This window comes from Chamaea fasciata, unplaced genomic scaffold (genome assembly GCF_029207755.1).
Source record: "Chamaea fasciata isolate MVZ Bird 193981 ecotype frontalis unplaced genomic scaffold, bChaFas1.0.hap1 SCAF_2, whole genome shotgun sequence".
Classification (NCBI taxonomy): domain Eukaryota; kingdom Metazoa; phylum Chordata; class Aves; order Passeriformes; family Sylviidae; genus Chamaea; species Chamaea fasciata.
The window spans coordinates 54,722,642-54,747,053 of NW_027094087.1; the positions used below are offsets into that span (position 1 = coordinate 54,722,642).

Below are 24,412 nucleotides of genomic sequence, written 5' to 3' on the forward strand. Positions count from 1 at the left end.
GGAGAGGGTGAGGCAAACTTCCAAAGCAGAAATATTTAATTTTGGCACTTTCAAAATGTGGCATTCCATCTCTCTAATTTGCCAAGGGCTTTTTGTTTCAAATATTTCTTCTGATGAAAAGAGGCATGCAAACAAAAAAAAAAAAAACCCACTCCATATTTAGAATTCAATAAAATACTTCATTTGATGCTCTCCAGTTTCTTTGAAAAGTTCAACATGAACACTGAAGTGCTGCATTCCTTCAAACTGCGGGGAAACTGCTGATCCGGGAGTTGTGCAGCTTTCATGTGCCAAGTGCTAAGAGAGGGTACTCTAAAAGCTGCTGTAATTCAGATTATTCCGTGAGACTGTCCTGACAGACGTGAAACCTCAGCCTGGCAGGTACAGGACAAGAACAGAGACAGATATTGTTTGTCCTGAGGGCTTTACCCTCCTGATCTATTATTCCCATAGGGTCAGGTACATGTTTTTGAGTGGAGTGACACTAAGAGAATGGGATTCAAAACATTTTTCCACCATTGAAAGAGTAGTTCTCCACACTTCTTGTATGAGGTGATTTTTCTCTTGTTTTGGAGAAGGTCGACAAGGCAACGTAGACAAGTTGTATATGAAGGAAGAGATCCTGCCCTTGGGCACTGCTGCTGCTGCTGCATGGGGCCAGGCAGGGAGTTGAACCCTCAGGTTCATGGCTTGTGCTCCTCCACTGGGTTTGAGAAATGCTAAGCTCAGTTGTGTTTCTATTTATTCCAATACCCCATTTTCAAGGTTGCAAGAGAAAATATTTTAAAAGCCTTACTAATAATACATTATAAAACATCCTTTAAAACATTCATGAAGAGGAAGAGTTCAAGGAGGGCCCAAAACAGTCGGGTTAGATTTGACTTCCAAACAAAAGGTGGAGAAACACAATTATTACCCTCTGCTTGGCACTGGTGAGGCACATCTGGAATGCTGTATCTTGTCTGCCCCCCCCCAGTGTGAGACTCAACATACTGGAGCAAAATTTCACCGAGACATGCAGAGGCTAGAGCTTATGTGCACAAGAGGAGGTTGAGAGAAATGGATCTGTTCAGTTTGGAGGAGAAAATACTCTAGTACCTCTCAATGCTGCCTGAAGCTGTCAAATGAGAGGGTGAGGACAAAACCGACTTCTCAGAGCTGCTCTGTGGTGGGATAAGGGGCAACAGACACACACTGGAGTGTGGGAAATTCCAATTAAACATTAGCATAAATATTTTCAACATAAAGGGGGTTAAATATTGGAGTTGGAAAGGTTGTAGAATCTTAGCTTCTGGAAATACCTAAAATTTGTCAAGGCAAAAGCCCAAGGACTCTGATCTAGTAGACTTGCTTTGAGGAGAGTCCTGGACCCTGGTGACCACTGGAAGCACCTTCCAGCCCTGCTTGTTCCACAGCTCTGTGACCACAAAAACTTGACAGGGAAAGTACAATGACAGCAGTACAAAGATCAGCAGAGTTAATGACATAGAGATGTCTTAAAGTATGATTAAGAAGCAAAAGTATCTTAAAAGTCTGTTACAAGAGAAATGGCAGAATTGTTCATGAAAAGCAGAAATGACAGATTTTTCCAAAACTAGCTCTCCAAGGAGGTTAAAATTAAGCAACGTAATGAGATTACATAATAATAAGATGCTTTATGTCCCAGCAATGAAGGATGCAGTGTAAAGCTAGGTTCTTTACAATCAGGTATCGGCAGCTAATCTAGACCAAAGAGTAGTAAGAGAAACCTTCAAAGGTCTTTCTGGGTCATTTGCAATTGGTTTTCACCATCGCCTGGATCAGAAGGAAAGTTCCAGAAAACTGAAAAGAAAATTACCCCAAGAGAAGGATAAGAGGAGAAATAAAAGTCATCTTTAATGTGAATTCAATGCAGAGTTAGGGAATATGGCTTTTGCCAGACCAACTAACTCCACGATTTCTTTTAGTGAGATATTGGATAGCTTTGGTCGACGGAGATGAAAATACTGGTACCCCGGACATGTGCTTCTCTGTAGCACTTGAGTTTGTTGTGTCAGGCACCTGTATTACACAGGCAAACCAGTTTAGCCTTGTGAATCCAAACACACTAAACACTGTGTCTCAGACTTGTGGCCCTCAGTATGCAAGAAATGGTAACAGGGGACCATTGCCAGAGCACCTCAGAAACAGCCCTGGCTGGGACCCTGCCTGGGCAGCATCTTCACCTTGGACACTGCTGTGCTGGTCCTGCTTGGCCCTTGCCTCCTCTCTTCTCAGAAATCGTTCCACTGGGGAAGCCCAGCTGAGGGGTGAGGAGCATGTCCCACTGAGCCATCCCAAGAGCACCTGCAGTGCCTGAGTGTGAGTCTGTGGGCCCCCACAGTGCTGGCAGAGACCCCTCTGCCCAGGGCAATGGAAGGTTTTGGGTCTTCTGCACTGATAAAACACCTGGAAACAGCCATCTCAGTTTGCAGTCAGAGCAGAGGAGCACCATACCCGATGGGAATTGACAGTGAGGAGCAGGCCAGGAAAGGAGGTTGCAAAGCACTAGTTCTGCCAAACTAACCTTATTATTCTTCCCTCCTTTATCTTTTGACATTAAACAGACTGAGAGGGTGAATGGAAGATGCAGACACAATTAAGCAGATATTGCAAACAGGAGGGTGAGTTGCTTTTTATGGCTAGTTTATGTCTCAGGCACACAACTATACAGAATAATGCAATAAGAAAAACCATGCAGTATTTACCCTGGGTTTATTCACTGCAGGTCCTCTGAGAGCTGCTTTTGTTTGTCTTTATTTAATTGGCATGGTCGGATGGCCACCAGCAGGTCCAATTAAACAGATTCAATAGATTCCACTGTACATTTTTATTTTTTCTCCATCAGTGTGTAGCAAAAACTGTCTAAAATAATTTGTCTGAGTACTAGTAATGAATACAAAGTGCACTCTATTCTAGCCTGCACAGAGTAAGTTTCAGCTGTACAGCGTTTTATAGCCAAAGCAAACCTGGTTAATAATGAAATCACTGATGCAATCTTTAGTACAGTCTTAGTGGGGAAGAGGGTAACATAATGTGTTATGATTTGAGATATTTGATTGCTCAACTTTGGGCCCATGTGAAACACAGATAGGCATTACGTCATCTTTTGTAGCTATCTTAAGCTTTGGCCTTAAGTGTTAGGTGGGAACAATTTAAGGAAATCCCACCAATAGGACCTGAGCATGCCATTAGTATCAGGTATTTGTTTAAGTGCTTTGTTGAATTGGAGCCTAGTAGATCCTCTTGAAAAGAAAGTGATTTTCAATCTAATAGGGTTATCTTAGTGTGAACATTTTAACTACATCAATCAATATGCCCATCAGGAGTAAATGACTAATGGGATTTCTCTTTTCTTTCTTTCTTTGTAACAAGAATGATGAATTGACTTTGCCTGTTGCTAAAGATTCTCATCTCCTTAATGCATTGCAGATATGTTTAATGGACACAAGCTGTCAGGGTCTTGCAGTAACCAGTCCCAACCAAAAATATTTCTCCTTCGGATTCTGCCATCATATCCCAGTTCTGCCCTCACAGTGGAAAACTTGAAAAGGCTGGAAGAGGAATATGAGGCTTCTAAAGAAGCCTTCAAAATGCAGAGCATGCAAGATTCTATTGAGCAGACTAACCTTGCCCTCTTCAATGAAGAGACAACTAGGGGGACCAGCAGAGATTTTGTCTGTGATGCAGAGCCTGAAGGAGCCTCCTCACCCCTTCCTGCGAAACAAGGAAAAACTGCAATCAAATTTCCAGAAAGACTTCTGAAGAAAGAAGAGATATTGACAGGTATTTTTAGGGATCTGTTAGAGGGAAGGAGAGACAACATGTCAGCTGTTGTGGAGCTTTCCTACATTTCTCTCTGTTTATCATAGAATTGTAGGATGAACCATCATAGAATGGTTTGGGTTGGAAGGGACGTTAAAGATCATCTCATTCCAACCCCCCTGCCATGGGCATGGATACCTTCCTCTAGATCAGGTTGCTCAGAGCTCCATCCAACCCGGCCTTGAACAATTACAGGGCTGGAGCATCAACAGCTTCTCTGGACAACCTGTGCCAGTGTCTCACCACTCTCACAGTAAAGAATTTCTTCCTAACACCTAATACAAATTTCCCCTCTTTCAATTTAAAACCATTTCCACTTGTTTTGTCACTATCTGACCATTTAAAAACTTATTTTTCTGCTTCTTTATAAGCCTCCTTTAAGTACTGAAAGGCCTCTAGCAAAGTCTCCCTGGAGCCTTCTCTTTTCCATACTGAACAATCCCAACTCTCAGCATGTCTTCACAGGAGAGGTGCCCTACCATTCTGATCATCTTCATGGCCCTCTTCTGGCCTCAATCCAGTAGGTCCATGTCTTTCTTCTGTTTAGGTCCCCAGAGCTGGACACAGAACTCCAGGTGGGGTCTCACAAGGGTAGAGGGTCAAAATCACCCTCAGCCTGCTGGTTCTACGCCTTTTGGTGCAGCCTGGGATGCATTTGGCTTTTTGGGCAGCAAGAATACATCACCAGGTCATGTCCAGCTTTGCATCCACCAGAACCTCCAAGTTCTCCTCCACGTGGGTTGCACTTAGTGAGTTCCTCCCCCAGTCTGTGCTCATGACTGGGATTGTCCCAACCCAGTGGATGACCTTGAACTTGGACTTGAACTTCGGGAAGCTCTCCTGAGCCCATTTCTCAAGCTTGTCTGGGTCCTTCTGGATGATATCCCGCCTTCCTGTTGTGTCAGCTGCAGTTCTCAGCTTTGTTTCCATCTGCAAACTTGCTGAGACTGTATTTCATATCACTGTGCCATTGATGAAGATGTTAAAGAGCATCAGTCCCAAGACAGAGCCCTGAGGGACACCACTTGTCACCAGCCTCCGCCTGGACATAGAGGCATTTATCACAACTCTGGCTGCACCCACCCAGCCAATTCCTTATCCACTGAATAGTTCACCTTTCAAATCCATGTTTCTCCAAACTGGAGAGAAGAATGTTATCTGTGTCAAAGGCCTCAGTTACTCTTCCCTTGTTGAGTATTGCACTCATTCCATCTCATGGTGAAATATGAGTGCCCGAACACTTAACATGGTGATGGATTCTGAGGAGCAATACATGCCTGCTCTTCCCTGCCTGCAAGTGAGGGCTGCATTTGTGTGGACTGCTGGGCTGGTTTGTACCGTGTTTTGGGCAAAAAATAAAGCTGTGAGAGCATGATAAGGTACAGCAGAGACAGGCAAGAGACAGGAAGCAAATGCATGCAGAAACCTCTCTCAGCGCTATCCTAGGCAGTAATTTCTTGGATTTGCACATCACAATTAAAATTCAGGTGATATATGAAGTTTATTTCAGTAGAGAGCTAGTATGTAGACACAGGAAGATTTACCAAGGAAAATCAAATATGGGAATGCCTCATTAGGGACCCAATGTCAACATTTAAAATGTCTTCAAGAATTTGTACACTACAGTGGTTCACGGGGCTTTCTTGGCTTCTTTTGATCTCTTTTCACTGTTTTTTTGTCTTTCACAAGAGTGGCTTATGTAATCTGAGCAGTTACCTGCATTTTGATGCTTTTTCTGGCTCCCTGTCATAGCTATCTATACCTCTCCTTTTTACCACGTGCCTTATTCTTCTACATTTTCTTTTCTACCATCTCCTCTGCCACCCCACTGCCCTTCCCAAATGCCTCCTTGTCCACCCTCTTTACCCAGACACCTGCATGTCCACAGGCACCTCTCCCCTCTCCCACCTCCTTCTGCATATCCCTGCCCTAAATCTCTTCCCTCTGCCCCCTCTTATTTTTTTGGAAATGAGACCCCTTGGTATGGAGGCACTGCGGCGGTTTGTGTAAGAGCTGTATGACCTGACAGAGCATGTGAAACAAGCCAAGATGTATAGCTCACCCAGGGGATGTGGGCTGTGACAGACCCCAGGTCTGCTCTGCTCAGCACTAAGAGGGAAATATGCAGCCTGTTGCCACTGAATTAAGGCAAACCTGGAAGAGAAAGGTGCTGTTCTGGCAGCAAATCCCTCACGGCACCACACCTGGTTGTATGACGTGTTTGGGCCAAAATCACAATTTTGAGTTAATTCCCCATTCTTGTAACATCGTGACCTTCCCACAGAGGGGCACTCCTAGTGCTCTTCTCCCCATTGCCCATGTGCAGCCACAGGGAAGGTAAAATGCCCATGGGAATATGCCCTTCCAACGAGTCTCTAAAATAAGGAGACCCAAGCTGTTTACAGATGAAACCTGAACAGAAAGGCAAAGTAAATTGATCTGTTACTCTTGCCTCTTCCTCTGCAAAGCCTGCCCTCAGTCTCCGGCAACTTTTTTACGGTTCATTTTCAGCAGCTTTTTCTTTTCTCTCCCTCAATTTATTATACCATTAAAACCAGTGGGGAAAAATGTTCCTCGTTAAGGTGAGAAGGTTTTATCTGAAATTCAAAATAATGAAATGGCAAGAAATCTCAAGGCAGGGAAAAAACCAACCAACCTGCTGTTCTACACAAAAAGAGGATCTTTTTTTTTATTTTTAAAGAAAGCTCTTTCTCTCCCCTCCAGCACCAGCGACATATTCTCTGTCAGCTCAGCCCACAGGACCTGTGCCAAAGAAATCCAGGTAAGCAGAGTAATTGGTAACATTTTTCTATATAATTCAGTCACGTTAGGCTGTATTTATGCCATACACAGGAGGAACACTGAGCAACTGGAAATTTACAGTGTGCCTGAGACACTCACAGCCTGGCAGCCTCAGCTGTGCCCTTGCTATTAATAAACTGGAAGTTATGTCTGTCTGAGGGGTTGTCTTTGGGCCCCTCAACATCAGCTGTATTAAAAGGGATGCTGCCTGCCTCTGCAGAGGGTTTTTTTTAAATTTTTATTTTATTTTGTTAGACAGACAAATCGTACACAGCACCTCTCAAATCAACTGAGATGTGCGATTTTTATTTTACAGGCTGCTCTTCCAGCTGAGGAAAAAAAATAGGTCTGATTCCCCAGCCGCAGTAAATCAGCATAATACCACCTTTCCCACCACCGATGCCGTGCAGCAACACGGATTTACACCATCTGGAGACATGGATCCCTCCTCCCATCTGCCTGATGTAAACATATAGACATATCTAATCTTCCTTGCAGAGAGAAGGCAGAGAAAGAAAATTGAACGGACACTCTTGTTAAGAGGCAAACAAAGACTAAATTCTTTTTCAGTGACTTGAAACAGCACTCAGTTTATTAATAACAATCTTTATAGGAATATCCAAATGATTTTTTAAACTTCTTTATTCTCTTGGCACCAAGGGAAACGGATATAAGCAGCTGTTTTAGGGAAAGCTGTTACATTGCTACATGAACATGCTGCAAAGTGGTTTTTGGATTATATTTTATAAATTACATTCATATAAATTGTAAATATGCTATAGATTTTTAATATATCTAATTGTCCAACATTTATATAAATAACTGTTATCAATTCATAACTTTCACCCTGAAAGAGTGCAGACTCTATTTCCTCCCCAAATTTCAAAAATGTTATGGACTGAAGTAAAGGCTCTGATGGCAAATCAAGGAAAATCAGTCTTAACAGTTTCCTGGCTGAAGTCACTACACGAATGCAAAAAACAGAGATCTCTCCCATCTGAAGGTTTGTGAGAGGGCAGCTTGCAGTCCAGCTGCCTGCAAGGGCTGGCCTGAGCTGTCCCCAAGGGCCTGGCCATGATTTGGGGTGCAAGCAGAGGGTTGCCCATGCATTGCTGAGGCTGCAGGCAGGTTGCTCATTCTGAGCATGTCTTGTTCTCAAGCAAACACCAGCTTGACCCAGGGAGCACCCCAAGTCACCCACCCGCACGCTTGTCCAAGGAATAGGGGTTTCCATGAGATTTGGGTTTGATACTGGTCCCAGTTAACCTGTACATAGTCCTTTACTGGGGTCTACTCCTCATGTGCAAGGCAGAGATGGTGGCATTTTACTGCCTCAGGAGTGCTGGTAGAGCAAACACACAATGGAGGCACCAGAGCACCACTACTCCCCCTATTCCTCGTAAATTTTCAATCCACAGATGCATTAATTTGTGTGTGCTTTGCCCAGAATCCTTTACAATTCACAGATAACTAATAAGAAAGCAGTGATGTGTAAAGGCCTTGGTGAATTACTAATGGATATAAATAAATAAATTTTAAAAAATTTAAAACACCCTTCACTCCTTACCTTGAATCAGATCACAGTCAAGCCCCAAACACAGTTTGTGCAGTATCTTATATCCATGATTTTGTGGTTTGCTTTTTTCATTTTCCAAGGCCACGGGTATCTTTAAATTAGTATAGCACCGCAATTTAATTACTGTGATATATAGTAATATAATTATCCCTAGATTACACAGATAGTAGTGGCTGAACATCTTGATAGTTCTGTGTTGTAGGCTCAGAAGGATCTTGTACCCTGACTGACAACTTCAGGTGAAAGGAGAAAGTGGAAGGGTGTATGGAAAGCCTCAGGTGATGCTGGACATGCTGTGGTAAATGAGGGGTGTCTCACCAGGCTTCCAGTCCAAGTGTGTGCAGAGGGATTCCAAATGGTCAGCAGAATGGGGGTAACTGACTGCCATTTGCAGAACTGTGTAAGCTGAGATCAGCAGAAGGGTGATTTTAGGACTGATAAAACCTTGTTTGTCCAGTGGCAAGGAAAGCAGTAAGACCATAGAAGAGCCTGCACAGCTGCTACCAATACTCCTTGTTCATTCTGGTGTGCTGGCTGTTACCCTTCTCCTCTGTGCTGTCCTTAGCTTTGTGAGGGCAACTCTTTCCTCTGCTTGCTGCAGAGCTAATTTCACAAGGATCAGTGCCTTTTATGACCTGTACCCTAAGTTCTGTTCCTCTCCTCTTAAGCAGGGTACCCTCCTGGTAAGCCAGGGCAATGCTAAGCCCCTCATCTGATAGCCCAGCAGCTGAAGAGCATCATCAAGAGTGCTCTGAGGAAATGAGACCCCAGTCCACTGTCAAAGAGCAGGGATTAGCTGATTTTCCTGTGAGATGCCCCTGGAAGGCTGCTCTCCATCACCACCCTAAGCCATGAGCCACAGCTTGGGGACGACACCTGCTGAGGTGGGAGGATGCCCAGAGGTGCCCAACATCTCCAGCCTAAGTGTGTCAGCGTGGGCTGTCTCAGCCAGCAGGGGTGGTCGTGACTCAGAATGAAAGAGTATTCCAGTCTTCAGCTTCTTGATTTTCACAGGCCTCCTCAGCTTGATGGTTCCCTCACTTTTTGCCTGAAAAGTGGAAGTTAATTCATCTGAAATTCACCAGCAGTTCAATGGTGCTGTTAGTCTACCATCAGTGTGCAAAAACTCTTCCTCCCCTCCCAGCCTTATGCAGCCCTCAGGCTGTGCCTCCTCCCTCCCAGCAGTAACGTGGGCTTCAAGGCCAGCATCTCCTTTTAGGCTAGAACAAGTCCTCCATCTCCAGACATCCAGGTTTCAAAGGACATTTGAGGGCCTTCTGAACCATTCACAAATGTGATTCAAATCAATCACATTGATTTTCAGGGGCTCATTAGACACCTCAGTGTTTTAGGGGGTCCTGGCCTAAGGGTTTCTCCATGAGTGAAGCACAACATTGTCACCAGGCTGTCTCAGCCCACGAGGGTTTATGAAATGCTTATCTGGCAAAACAAAATCGTTAACTTCTTGGCCAGAGCTTTCTGCCAAAAGTTAGGCAGGTTGTGCTTCAATGCAGATGTCTCAGGGAAAAAATGTGCAGTGCATTAGAGAGCTGTGACTCATAGAATAATTATCCTTGTTTCTCATAGTTTATTAATAATTTAAACCCAATCTTGATGTTATTGATCTATCATTGAATTGGAGATTTATTTCAGATCTGTAGTCACTGAAGCACTAAATTTAATCCCCCTTTCCTCCCGCCCTTCCATCCACTAAACTCACTTTATAACTAAAACATGATGTTTAGGCTGTTTCAGTAATAGCACAGGAGAATAAGAGCTCAGAGGCAGTGGGTGGCAGGAGCATCCTTAAACCCACATAATACCAAGGGAGGGAATATAAGGTTCTTGTTTGAATACATCGTTTTGACCAAACCATCCTCTTCACATGGTCTCAGGGATGTCAAAAGGACCAGAAGCTACTTGCTGGCATGTGCATCACAACCAGATCCTGGACAAGTTTTGCCTGTTTTCACCTAGATTTGATTATCCATGCCCATGGTTAACCATCAGTATTGCACACATCATCCCAGTTGTGTATCCCACTCCTACTCTTTGTCACAGATACGAGTTCACTGAGGTAGAAGTGCCTGCAACACGTGGGCTGTAGCAGGGCACATAAGCTCTTGGGCCCGATAATAATCTCACTTAAACTGGCAAAAACCTGAAGCAGCTGCCTGGGTGTCCCAGGAGCACCATGAGTGTAAAATCCATTTATGTGCATGAAGGATCAAGCCTAGAGAACTATAATGTGAAGACTCCTACAGCAGTGCTCACTGGGCTGTGCCATGTGTCTGGTGAATTCAATAATACAGCAGCAAGACTTGGCCTTTTAAAAGAAGCCAGGAATAGGAAACAGCATCCTTTATGGCTGTAATGTGCCCAGAAGAGTGATTTTTGTAGGCAAATGAAATACATTTTTATTAGACCAATTGTAGTGTGCTGTTGGGTAGGAAAATGTGTTCTTGGCTGTACCAACTCTTTCTCAGGTCTGGAAGAAAACAAATGTGCCTAAACACACGTCTGTTCTTTTCCATCTATATTAATGGAAACAATTAAATATATTCCTATCTTCTGCCAGCCTATCCTTGCTGCTGACCTTAGACCCTGCAGCTGGAAGCACAACAAGTGGGGTCTCTTGGCCACCACTGGGGTCTCTGCAGCTATAGAAATGTGTGACAGGGCCAAGTTGTCACAGCCTTGCTCTAAAAAACAAACCAGATGGGTGTCACAAAACAGAGGGGATGTGTTAGTGCTGCATTGCACCCACAAGTGCGTGCTCTCCATGTGTCTGGTGCTTCTTGCCGAAGTAGGAGACATTCCTAGAGAAGAACAGCAGGAAAAGAAGGCACAGCAAACTCAATGTAGTTTATGTTTTCCAGAGGTATCATTTTAATGAAATAGTCATGAAGCTCAGTTTTCCTTTGTTTGGATTTGAGGAGGGTTTGGTTTCAGTTATGTTAGCTAAACCTGGAATAAGACCAGGGAAATGCTGCTATTTCTTTAATCCTGCAGGACAAGGGATGCTGTCGGCAGTAACACATCAGGGTGCAGGTGCTAGGTGTTGCAGGGCTGTTGGAAAGGGAACAAGCCCAGGGAAATCCATGGATAGAAATGCTGCTGGATGGCTGGGTCCCTGTGTCACTGGGTCCCACCTGCGCTGATGGGACCATTGTCACTGGCAGGTAACAGCCCCTGCAAGGCCCAGCCTCAGTGGCATTACACCTTTCTCTTCTTTGAGGACTGAGAACCTTCTTTGGTGAGTGTTCCCCTGAATCCATGAATTCCTGGGAACTGGGGCTTTCCTGCAGTTGAAAAGGAGTGACCTCCCTTCCTCCTTGTCCTTGGCGAAATAGGTGGAGTGAGTGATCTCAGGCACAGGTACCCATCACCAGAGCAAGTCTGCTCTGAGCACCCACCTGTGATGGGAGGAGATTTAGTCCCTCATAAATACATAACCTCAGCTCCCAGTTTAGTCCCACACCAGGCAGTTAGGAGGGTGTTTTCAGTACTGAGCATCCAAGTAGAGAAGCTGAGCACCACTTCAGGGCTTGGTCCCCCGAGAATATGCCATTTAACATGTCTAGGTCTCACTGCACACCCTGGTGAGGTGAGGAAATGTCTTTTGCTGCCCTTTTAGGGTGGGTGACTAGAGAGCTGTGTCCACATCTCTTTCCCCCCAGTCTGTGTACCTCCTACTCCAACTTGCTTGCTGGTGGTGTCTGTTCCTCACCGTTGACGATATTAGGCTCCCAGTTCAGGTTAAGCTTCACCTTGGGCCCTGGTTCAGCTCACACAGGATGTGTTTGTCTTTGTGGGCTGTGAGTGCACATTGCTAGGTCGTGTTGAGCTTCTCCTCTCAACCAACACCTCAAGTCTTTCTCCTCAGGGCTGCTTTCAGTCCACACTCTGCCCAGCCTGTATTTGTCCTTAGGCCTGCCCTGGCCCACGTGTGGCACCTTGCACTGGCCTTGTTGAACTTCATGAGTTTCACATGGACCCACCTCTCAAGCCTGTCAAGGTCCCTCTGGATGGCATTTGTCAGGTAGAGAGTGGTTGTCCACAGCAGAGAATGTGGTGAAGTCTGTTCCAGCATATTCCAGAATAAATACCAGGCAGCAGGAGTGACACAGGTGTAGAGTCACTGCCTGTGCCACTTCTCTTTCCCCACTCCAAACCTCTCAGTCTCTGATCACTGGGGTGCAGCAGCTTGAAGTCTGCAGAGGGAGAATTCCTGGAAATCTGGCTCTATGCCTTGCCCTGCCCTGCAGCTTGCCCCAGCAACCCTTCTTTTGCTTGCCAGGCATTTGTATAAATAGGATTAACATCCACAGTTACAGTTAGCTAGGTTGCAAATTACACAGGCTATCAAGGCTCGTGCTTCAGGGCATACACTGATTACCATCAGAGGGGCAAAAATGAGTTTTTCCAATAACAGAATATTGCGTGATTGACTGGGAACATTACAGGGCAGAGTGGATTAGCCTTTGCCATCAGTATCAGTTATATGTCATTACCACATCAAAGCACCAGCCCGCTCCCATCCAGGGGGAAGGCAGCTGGGTCTCGAGGAGCAGGGTTGGTTGTTAAACCCGACACAGATTTTGAAGCTGTTCATAAGATGTGCCTCTGGCAAGCTGCGCTCCCTGGTCCTGCCTGCCTGCCTCCCGGGCTGCACACCTTCAGCTGCTCAGAGGAGCCTGCCAACCTCTCCTTTAGCCTCCTGGAGTTTCCTGGCTCTGGTGGGATCACGGGGTATCAGCGGATCTAGGACTCACTGCAACAGGAGGTGGGAAGGCACCTTTACTTATAGGTCTGCTGACACCATCCTCATGGTGTTTCCAGAGGCTTTTAAGAGGAGCTAAACTCCCTGTGTAGCTTTCTATTATGGATGAACAGCTTCGCCCACTTTCAGGTCACCCCATTTCCCTCATCTTGGCAGCAAATGATTGTCTCATTTGAATGGAAGAGCTAGAACTGACAGAAAATCTAAAATAAGAAGCATAATTAGCAGCAAAACTTTTAATTCTCCTTTCTAAGCCGTTTCTGAATGTGTTAGTGCTTATTTATTGAACCTGGCATTTAGACAGTTCCTTTTAGTGCTAATAGGGTTGATTACCAGGTTGAATACTACAGCTTTGAGGAAAAGGCTGCTCAGAATTCAGAGATGCCAAGTTCCCTCGACACAAAAATACCCACCTTTCTTCACAGGACATGTGTTTTATTCAGCACAAATGTATTAAAATAAGGCTGTCACAGGAGCCACAGGACTCACAGATGCCACACCAGTAGGCCATGCACGAGTTGTGTGGCTGTGGGATGCCAGGGCTTGGCCTTTCTGGGGATAGAAACTCCCTCCAACTTGAGCAGGACCGTGACAGCCTTTGTGATAGGAATTGGGCTGGGGCTTGCTCCATATCACTGGCTTGGCTCTAGTGCCAGGGGGCACCCTGGGGGTGGCAGGACCCCCAACAGTGATCCATGGGGAGATCTGAAGAGGAGGATTAGGGGAGAGGGTAAACAACCAGAGAAGAGGAGGAAGAGAAAGAAGGGGAGGAGGAAGAGGAAACTACCTGATATCCCCAGGTTACAGTCCAGACCTGGGGTTTCCTACCCTTGCCTACTTGCGGTTCACACTGAAATCCAAGACTCTTGTCTTCCATCTAGAGCCAAATAGAGCAGGATCTCCTTCCTAATAGAAATCTGGGGGCAAGAAATGTGGGTGGGGATTTTTTTCCTATAACAGTCAATATCAGAGTAGTTGCTTCAGTGTGTGTAATGGACCTTTTTGTATTCCCTCTCCTGCAAATCAATCAACAGGACAGATGTCTGATTGTCCTCCCGTTCCAATGTATATCATCATTACCCCTTTGGAGCTGCTGCAAAATAGCACAGGTGTCAATAAAAACAGAATTTGGACTTTCATTTACTTTCATTTAGGCTTTATAGGTGAAAATGGTAGGTTTTCAGAAAATCAGCCTCACCTTCACATTACTGAGCATGTGATGTCAACACAAGGCTGCTTGGGTGATGCAGGAGCCTCCAGAAATAGGGCAGGCTTCTAAAATCTGAGAGTGACAAGCCAGTCTGGCTTGATAAACTTTGCCAGTAGCTAGCCAAGTGCAATGAGATTACCCTGATCTGAGGAACAGAGATACTTGAGCTCAGGAATTTCTCCCTGGGTGTGATTATCTTGTAATAGCCACTATCCCTCATTCTCATTTCTAGCTGGGAAGGAGGTGCAGAGTGAGTTTACTGGTTTGTGTCCAGCAGCTTGTAAACTGCCAAGGCATGGCTTTTAAGGCAACCTTGGAAAACTGCACAGGAGCACAAATGTCTCTGTCATTAAGGCACTGAGACTTCAACCAGAAGGGTCGCTTGCATATTGTGTCAGTGCAGCGTCCATGCCCTTGTTTTTAATTCACTGAGGGAAAATAAGGCAAATCACTCAGATTTGGATTGTCCATTAGAGATACTGCTGTACTTTTTTTTCCCCTCCATCTCTTGTTGCTCACACCCAGGCATTCTCTTTCAATGGTGCCTTGGAACAATAAACCCAGGGTGACCCAAGCTAGACAAAGTGAGATGCATATGAGAGGTCTGCTTGGAGAACAAGGTTGCATCCCTTGGTTACCTGTTGCATTCCAGAACAACTTGGCCTCCAGCTGAGAAGCCTTGTCCATACAGGTGAAGGCTTATTTGGGAGCTAAAGGAAAATGGCATGCACCTGCCTGTGGGTCTTGGTGGAAAACTTTTTAAGGTGAAAGTTGTGCCTGATGTGGGAACAGTGACAGGCAAGAGCACCAGACACCTCAGGCTTCATTTCAGCCATTCCCCTTAGTGAGATACATGGCCTGCTGTGAAATGCAGGACAGAGGGATGGCTGAAAATGGTCAGCCCCCAAAATACACCTGGCCCAGCATTCTGTTCTGGATGAGACCCAGCAGATGCTCAGGAGGTAATACAAAAATAGAGAAAACATTTATTTTTTCTTCCCAGAATACTTTTCTTTTTCCCAGTGGTCTGTGGCTCAGGAACCTCCTGGACTGTAGATGCCATTTCTGCATTTAATAGCCCTTGATGGATTCCTCTTCTATCGATCAGCTTACACCCTATTGAACCAACACAAACTTTAAACACCCACTGTACCCTACGGCAAGGAGTGCCGCAGCTAAAAATCTTCTTTGTTTATTTTGAACTTGTCACTTGATAGTTTTCTTTGATGTTCCCTCTTCCTTTGAAGAGCACTGAATAATATGAACAGCTGTTCCCAAGTCACATCGCTCTTCCTTTCACAAAACACGGTCATATTTCTTCTTCAGTCATTTTTTCCTCCAAGATAAAAAGTCTTAATCTATTCAGTCATTCCCTGAATGGAGGCCCTTTTGTGCTTTTGATCATCTTCAATTGCCTTCCTCTGTAACTTTTCTATTTCTTCTGTATCATATTTGAGATCAGTGAATCAGGACTGCACAATGGCATTCAAGAGAAGGGAGTCCATGGATTTATACAGCAGCATAATGATTTCCCCTGTTTTGCTCTCTCCTCCTTTCCTAATAATTCCTAGTTTTTCTGTTTGCCTTTTTGATTGCCACTGAATCTTGAGCTGGCATTTGCATGGAGTTATCTATTATAACCTGAGGATTTTGCTCCCAAGCGGAAATAGCCAGCTTGGAGCCCATTATATTGCATGTAAAGCTAGGATTGTCTTTTCCCATGCACATCACTTTACATTTATCTACATCAGATTTTATCTGTGATTTTATTAGCCTTTCATTCAGTGCCATGAGGGTCTTTCTGAAACTGTTTACTGTCAGCCCTTTGCCACAACCACCCTTAATATCACCAGCAAACTTCTCCTCTCCCTGCTTGCTGCTATTTAGAGATTATTTCTGAATGTTTTGAAAGCATGGGACAAGGTTTTGGCTAATTTAACAGCTTCCTCTCTCAAATTTGAAGTACCAGATCCCAGGGAGAGGGGAGAAATGCCACTTAGTTCTTGGTGTGTCACTGGAGACAGTGGGGATAAGTGGTATTGTGCCTAAGCAGCACTTCTCCCTCTCCCCTTGCACAGACAGGCTGGGGAGTGATGGCACTTGCTGGGATGTGTGTCTGCCCTGAACCAAGCCAGCCTAAGAGGGGCCCAAGCCCACAGAGGTGAGCAGAAGCCCTGGGGCCCCTGAAGAGGTCACAGAGTAGAAACAGTGGATGGCAAAGCCTTTCTCTGAGAAAACTTCTGCACACAAAGTTTTGTTGAACCAAACAGGAGCTAACTGGAACTCTTGCTCACAAAAAGCAATCTGGGAGCCTGTCAAGCTTGCCCAAGGGAATCCAAGCCCAGAGTCAGACAAGGAGCCTCTCTCCATGGGAGGAGAACACAAGGATGATGGAACAGTCAGAACTGCCCTCTGCCCAGGCAAGGTGAGACCCAGCTCTTGTTGTTTGAGGAAAAAAAAGAAGTGACTAGTGAGGAGCAGTTTCCCAGTGGTGTGTTTTCCCTGGGAAGCAGCACCTTGCAGCAGTGCCTGGCAGGGGATCAGTGTTGGACAGCAACAACAGGGGCTCTTCTTTCCCTTGTTTGGAGGAAGAGGCTGGACAGTTGCCACTACCATTTGTAGGCAAAAGGAGCCAGACTGAGCATCTCTCCTGCACCACAGGGGAGTGTGAAATTAATTCACCTAGAGGAAAAAAAAAGGAAAGGGTTCCTCATCCCTGTCCAGTGGCACTACTCAGGGCCACAGGGTCACACAGAATGTTTCCTTCTGCTCTCTGGTCCTAGTAAATTCATGTTGCAGCCTCTAGAGTCAGGCAGTGAAGGATTTCCCAGGTCTTTGGTGAGATGCCTTTCAGAAAAGGCACGTGGCTTTCAGAAAAATGCTCTGTGGAAATGATTTGATGCTCCCGCACCTGCAAGGGAAAAAAAGAAAGTCTCCCTTCTCTGATGATAGATCAAAAATTGCTTCAAAGGGCAGAGGCTCTCCCATTTTAAGAGACTTCAGCTTGACCATCAGAAAACCCCTAAATCAGTCCCTTTGGTTTCTGTTACCAGCTTTGCACTTCATTCAGGTCAGAACTGGGGAGTCTTTGCCTGTCTCTTTTGATGGGAGGTTTTGGGAAGAATGAAAAATAAATAACAACTCTTCTCACCACCAGAAGGGCAGAAGTGGATCATACACCGAGCACAGCTTTTGTATAAGCAGCAGTGGCAGCAGCCTGTGTTACTCAGCCTGCACAAACCCACAATGCCTGCAAATAAAGCTGGAGTGAGATGCAAAATGCACAGGTGCCATTCATTGGTCTTGGTGGCACCAGGGTTTGTGCTGTCAGCCAGCCCACCCAGCCCTGGACCACAGCTGGTTGACAGATAAGGAAAACCCACCTGGAAAGAATCCTGGGGAAAGATGGGCTGGGTTTAGGTGACAGAACTGATCACAGTAGAAGGCACCAGAACAACTACTATAAATATTACAGAGAGGAAAAAGGCCCTCACTGCTTTTGAGCATTATCATACAATCACAGAATGGCAGCATGGTTTGGGTAGGAAGGGACATTAATGATCATGTAATTCCAATCATCTAGTTCCAATCCCTTCACCATGGGCAGGGATACCTTCCACTGGACCAGATTGCTCAGGGGCCCATCCAGCCTGGACTTCAGCAATGGGGCATCCAGAGCGTCTCTGGGCAACTTGTTCCAAGTGCTTCATCACCCTCCCAATAAAGAATTGCTTCCTAATACCCAATCTAAACTCACTCCCTGACAGTTTAAAGCCATTCTCCTTGTTTTATCACTGCATGCCTTTGTCAAAAGTTCCTTTCCAGCTCTTCTGAGCCCCCTTTAGGTACTGGAAGGTTCTATAAAGTGTGCCTGGAGCCTTCTCTTCCCCAGCCTGAACGACAGGCTGGAGACAGGCTCTCTCAGCCTGTCTTCATAGGAGAGGTGCTCTGGTCCTCTGACCATATCTGTGGCCTTCTCTGGAACAGGTCCCTGTCTTTCCTGCTCTGAGGACCTCAGGTCTGGATGCAGCACTCCAGGTGGGGTGTCAGCAGAGCAGAGGGGCTGAACCCCCTCCCTCATCCTGCTGACCCCCACTGCTTTTGATGCAGCCCAGGACACCTTTAGCTTTCTGGGCAGCAAGTGCTCATGGCTGGGCCATGTTGAGCTTCTTGTCAACCAATACGCCCAGGTCCTTCACCTTAGGGCTGCACACAGTCCATTCACTGTTTGGGAAATCCCAAAGTCAGGAAGGAGGATAGCTGACCATGAATGTTTCCATTGCAAATGCCTTGCAAGTGCAGGCTATTTAACTTTCCAAAATGCAAATTTTCTAATTTCCCTTGAAGATTCTTCATATTAATGTTGTCTTAAAAACTGAGTATGTCTTAACTTCTTATGTAGTTTCTTGGGGTTTTCTTTTTGAAGAAGAGATAGGAGCTTCTGTTTAAAAACTGTTTTTAAAGTTTTAAGCCTTTTAAAAAGGCATAAAGCCTTTTTTTCCTCTCTTTTTTTCCCACTTTCTCAGTGCTTCACAGGATGTTAAAAGAAGGCCAAATTCCCAAGTTGTCCACATTTTCATACGAAAAACAACTACAACTTTCCACTGAGCTCTTAAGAAGGAAGTATAAACATGCCAGCTGTGTTTATGTGGGAGCACAGATAATTAAATATAACCTACATTTCCTGACATATTTATATATATATATGTGCCTTTCTGAGAACAGTCTAGATCTAGAGTGGCTGATCAGAAGGAAGAGTCCCAGGAAAATGTGAGTCTACCTGTGCTGTGAGAACATGGCTGTAGCATAAGCTTCTTCCTGGCAAAAAGGGAGAGTGACCATCCCATGGCAGTGGCAGGGAAACAGTCTCTACCCACTTCCATACCATTCACCTCTTCTGCCCTCCAAACAAGGCTGCTCCATTCAAACTACCCAGCAGGGTCAGATCCAGGCTCCTCAGCTAGGAATCACAAGGAGAAGTGCTCCTGGTCCCAGGCCAACAAAAGTTTTACAGGGTTCAGGCAGCCTTGAATTCATGAGTAAAGACATCACCACTGAGTCCAGCAAGGGATAGAGGTATCCTGGGACATCCCCTCTAACCCAGCTGCCAGGAGAAGCAGCGGCCCAGGCCCTGTTGTCCCAGCTTCTGTGACCCTGGAAGGGCAAGAAAGGATTGGAGTTCTGCCCTGTGAGCCAGGGCCTGGAAGGGATCTCCCTGACAGCTCAGGCCCCTGCAGCATGGCTCCCTTATTCCCTGCCTGCTTCTCCTCTCCCTTTCCCAGCCAGACAGCATTGCAGTTTCTGCCAGCATGCAGGAAAATTACTTGTGATTTATCACACAATCAATGATTTTGTTGGCTTTTTTATTTTGGACATAGAAGCACATTATACTGCTCTTCCACACTGAAATATAGAGGTAGCAAATCTGCCTGCCTGGGACTGTCTTTTTAGCCTCATAAAAAGCCTGAAAAATGAAAGCAGGAACAAAATCGTCAGTTTGTTGCTTTTTTGTTCCCCACCATCCCTTACAAGCAGGAAGGAATTCTTAGTTATTCTGCAGAGCCAAAGCCTGCACCTTCAGGTTATTTAATTGGTGCCAGAGCTATGGCTGGTCACCCACTTCAAGCATACAAATGCCTCCACCTGGGAGCTGCTGTTGATGAGCCCCTCAAGTCCCTGCCACAGACACAGGCACAGTCCCTTTCTGCAAGTGAGAATTGGCTGCTGCATTAACAATGATCTCTCTACTTCCCCCTCTCCTAGGTGCTCCCCATTCTTCCCAGAGAAGCAGGTGGTAATGCCGCTTATTTCTATTAGAAAGTATTATACCCTGCTCCCTTGTAATGCTGGGAGCTAAGCCCTTAGCGAAGAAATGTTTCTGTGTTCCTTGTCAGTACCTTGCAGGATAAATTACTTCTGTGTCTGATGAAAAGAGGGCCCTTAGCAAATTATATCATCAGAGAGCAGCTAATAATATAGAATAAAAAGAGTTATCTTTCTATATGGAATGTGAAAACACAGGAGTGAAGGATGAGTTTTCCTCAGTTATTTGAAAGGGTTTAATTAAACAGTAAGCAAACAAACAAAAATACCCAAGGCAAGGTAGGAAACACAGAGTGTGATGGTCTGGCAGAGGTCTGGGGTTGGTACCAGTGGGGGGGGAAGAAGGCCTGGGGCATCACATCCCCAACCCCTCTGTCCAGACAGGCACCCCCACCACACTTCCCGTGGAGCCCCAGGTGGCCACTAAGGAAAAATGTGGACTTGTTGCCTGCACCTGTGGGGGGAAGCTGCAATAGGGTTGGTTAGCTGTAGATCAGCATTGGTGCTGGATTGTTTCTCATCTCCAGTGAGTGTTCCTCACTAAAGAATGACTTAGATGACTAATTTCTTGCAGTCTAAGTTGTTATATGAGGTGAGTGATGACTTTAGTAAAAGCTGCAAGCATCTGAGCCATCAAATAATTTTTGACATCCCATTCCCAGTCTCCAAAGTTTCCCTTCAGAAAGCTCGTATCTGGGGGAATCACTAAATCCCATCTCAATTTTACAAGTCCTCCCTGTGCTGAGGCTAATTAATGGACATCTTAAATGTCTAACCGGCTATTACAAATCATTTTAAATAGCTTTTGCAATAACGCTTCCATCAGCCTCCTGCAGTCCTGCCGTTGGCCTGCAGACATGTTGGTGTTCCATCCATCACACAGCAGCCAGGTTTTACAGCCTGACACCCAGGAGTTCCTGAGCAGCACTAAACCATCGCTGACATGCCACCAGTCCCTCCCGACCTCACAGGACCGTGTGCTTCCCATCCGTGTCAGCCACGTGCCGGCTGCTGGCTCACCTTTGAGCTGGGGCTGCTGCTGCAACACACCCAGCCTCACCCAGCACCTGCAAATTAAGGGCAGTGCTAAGTGACCGCTCTGGTATCTGTGAATAGAATGTGATCGTTTTGATGGGAGGAAAAGAGAAAACTGACAGCTTGTCTTGCTTACAGATAGGTTCAGGCTTGCCCATGGCCGGCGCTGTAACACATCACAGATGCTAAGTTTGATTTTTTTTTTCCTGTTGTTTTTCCTGAGCTGCAGCACAAGGTAACAGTGAGAGAGCCACTCTTGCAGCCTGGTGAGAATCAACTTCTTCATGCTTGGGCAGGAAAAACTCAATGCAACACATGCTGTGAATGATAAAAGCTGCCCATGTGCCACAGCTAGGGGATGCCCCAGCACCCAGAGCTGTCTACCCAGGCCGTCATGAGATAGGGAGCATCAATTTGTATTTGTATGTGTAAATATGGGCTGTTTTCCCTCACATGCTGCCTTTCCCTCTTCTCTGTAGTTTGGCAGGGACATTTTCCATACCCAGCCACACACACAACCATACACACATGCATGGAAGACCTCTTCTTAGGGACTTTCAGCTGCAGACATGCAATAGGAAGAGAGGGACTGTGGAAAGACGACAGGGGTAAAAAAGGTAACAGTGTGGAAGTTGCTGTGGAAAATACAGCTTCTACTCCCTGGATACCCACCTTCCACACACAGCACAGCACAACCCAAGGGGGACTAAAGGCAGGGTGAAGACACCACAGCCAGGGTCTGTTGAAACCCTTGCAGCAGAGGGAACTCAGTGGTACTTTCCAGCTAAGAAGCCCCACAGCAGCTGAAAACCAAGGGAGATAAAGAAAGATGTCCTGCTGTTGAATCAGCAACTGTGGTGAAATCACTCTCCTTGGACTGGCACAATTGCAGACAAAATGTGGTACCTGGGACCAGGAAGTTGTTGGGTCTATATCCACCCAGCTGTGTATTTCTCCCCAGGGCCACCCTGGACCCACGTCCTGGCATCTACTTGGGGCAGGAAGGGGTCACCAGAAGCGCAGATCTGCCCTGACTACAGTCAGCACTCACGGCCCTCCTTTCCAGTCCATCACCATGAAACAGAAAGGCCACATCACCGTCAAATCCCAGATTTAGGATCAAATTGACTTACTGTTCCTCAGGCACAACAATCCTGTCTGTTTCAATGTGGGGTCCCAGCTCCTGGTGAACACTTGCTGTGATATCCCTGCCTGGCCAGATCCTGCCTACCAGCTCCTTGGAGAGCAGCAAGGAAATCCCCCAGGAGAGATAAACCTGGGACTGCTGCATGGGACTGGTCACAAATTTTCATGCAGAAAAATCCCTGTTTCATTCAAAACCAAATTTCCTGCCAGTGTGACTCCTAATGAAATTCCCTCCCAGGAAAGCACTAAAAGGAGCTGAAATGCTGTCGCTGAAGGGTGAGAACAAGACTCACAAATCCATTTTGAAACACTTTCTTTCCTAAGCATTAACATTAAATGTCAATATAAGTGGAAAGTTTCTGATTTTATCTAAACAGTATTTCATTTAACATGAAATAAGCACGTGGGGAGAAGAACACCAAAATCCTTTGGTATTTGTTGTCACCCACTCAGGTTTCCCTCTGACCCTTAGAGGTGGAAATGCTGCTCTGGCCAGGGTTGAGCCCTGTTTGGTGCCACTGTGACTGTCCCAGCCTACTGGTGTGTAACCCTGTCCCTTACTAGAGGCAAACACAAGTGCTCAGCACTGAAATCACATAATGCCCATGCTTGGTTGCAGGCTGAGGCCTCAGGTGAAAGGATTCAAGCTGTCTTCTGGTGCAGGCACAGACTGAATGTTGCCAGCTCTCACAGCAATGCTCTGTACGTGGTCACAGGCACATCGCTAATGGAAACAACCTCTGTGGTGGCTGTTCAGGTGGCAGTGAGCCCAGGCCCTGAGTGTGAAGAACCATAAAGTTCTGGCAACTGCTCTTTGACCCACAAAATTCAGACTTCTTCTCAGGACCATGTGCTCTGTTAGATAAGGAAGTCACCTTCCTTGTATTACTACTTCTGGGCAGCCCACTCCCACCCGAGCTGGCTCAAGTCCTGAGTTTAGTTCTTTGCTCCCCAGTGCCCTTGCACATGTGCTAGAAGAGGACCAGCTCCCAGGGGAAGCTGTAGGGTTAGTGTGCTCCCCGGGCATGGAGGGAAAGGGCACCCATGGCACATTGTATGGTGAAAGGTTGGGTTACAAGAGATGCAGGATGCTCTCCCACTTGACCCCCCCTCAGAGAGTTTAGCATTAACATCCTTCAATCTGCGTAGGCTGAAAGATCCAGAGAAAAGTCACCCACTTAGGTGGCCAGAAAGCGAAGAGGAGCTCCTCCTTCAGTCTGAAAACATTCAGCTCATGAGCCTGCTCTCCAATAATCAGTGTTGCAATACTTTTGGCAATCTCTTTCTTGTGGATATCACTCCTTGGATTTTGTTATCTTCTGCCCGCATGAAATACTGAAATGCAAGAAATCAGTGCTCACAGCAAGCATTCACATCAGCATTTCAGACCAACTTTTCCTTTATCAGGGTGGTAACAGTCACTTTGCAATAAAAACAAAGCTCATTTCTTCAAGCTCACAATGCCCATCTGTACACCAGGTCCTTGCAAGCAGGTTTGCCTCAGCTGACAGCACGTGATGGCTCCCAGTCTGACCAGCAGGGTTACACACAGTGCCTTGAAGCACATGGCCTCCATACTGCAGCTGAGAAACTGGAAATTTGGGAAATGGTTGTGCCAAGTGTGATCAATCAGCTTGCTTTGGCTCTCAGCCAGAGACACCTGGGCTGGTGCAGAGGGGATGGCAAAGAGCAGCCTGGGCACAGGGACTAGGGGCAATCCAAGAGAGGGAACATGAGGGGTCTCTTGGGTTTCCAGGCTCCAGCTGATGGCAATACCCATGGCTTAGTGGCATGGTTGGCCACCACTGAAAGGGGCCAACTGATTCTTTTTTCCTTTTGCCCTATTTAGAGATCATTATATAAAAGACCTGATTTGCTCCACATACTGGCTTGGTTTTCAACGAGGATGAAAATGCACAAGAGTAGGAGAAAACAGCATTTGTGGACAGAGCTGGATCTACTGGCAGTCATCAGGATCTGCTTCAGCAGCACAGACTTTTCCCCCTTTTCATACCCACATCACTTTGTCAATACCAAATATGCAGTTTGAGAAAAGGACTATTAAGCTTTGCTTGGAAAACACATGGCACAGTGTAAGATTTTGCTGCAGGCATCACTGTTGTCCAAAAGCTGTCCAGGCATTCACCTCATTTACAAGACGCAATCCAAAAGGGCCAGATGCCTAGAGGAGGCT

At 45.9% G+C, this 24,412-nt stretch overlaps 1 protein-coding gene across 1 annotated transcript; it reads left to right on the forward strand.

The window, feature by feature from the left end:
* The first annotated feature begins 3,452 nt into the window (after positions 1–3,452).
* Positions 3,453–23,557, forward strand: LOC136285766 (uncharacterized). The gene is made up of 8 exons (XM_066177295.1): positions 3,453–3,804; positions 6,568–6,625; positions 6,962–7,109; positions 16,178–16,250; positions 16,515–16,639; positions 22,034–22,171; positions 22,838–22,920; positions 23,368–23,557. The coding sequence occupies exons 1-8, from the start codon at positions 3,453–3,455 to the stop codon at positions 23,555–23,557; spliced, it is 1,167 nt and encodes a 388-aa protein (XP_066033392.1).
* Positions 23,558–24,412: the final 855 nt, after the last annotated feature.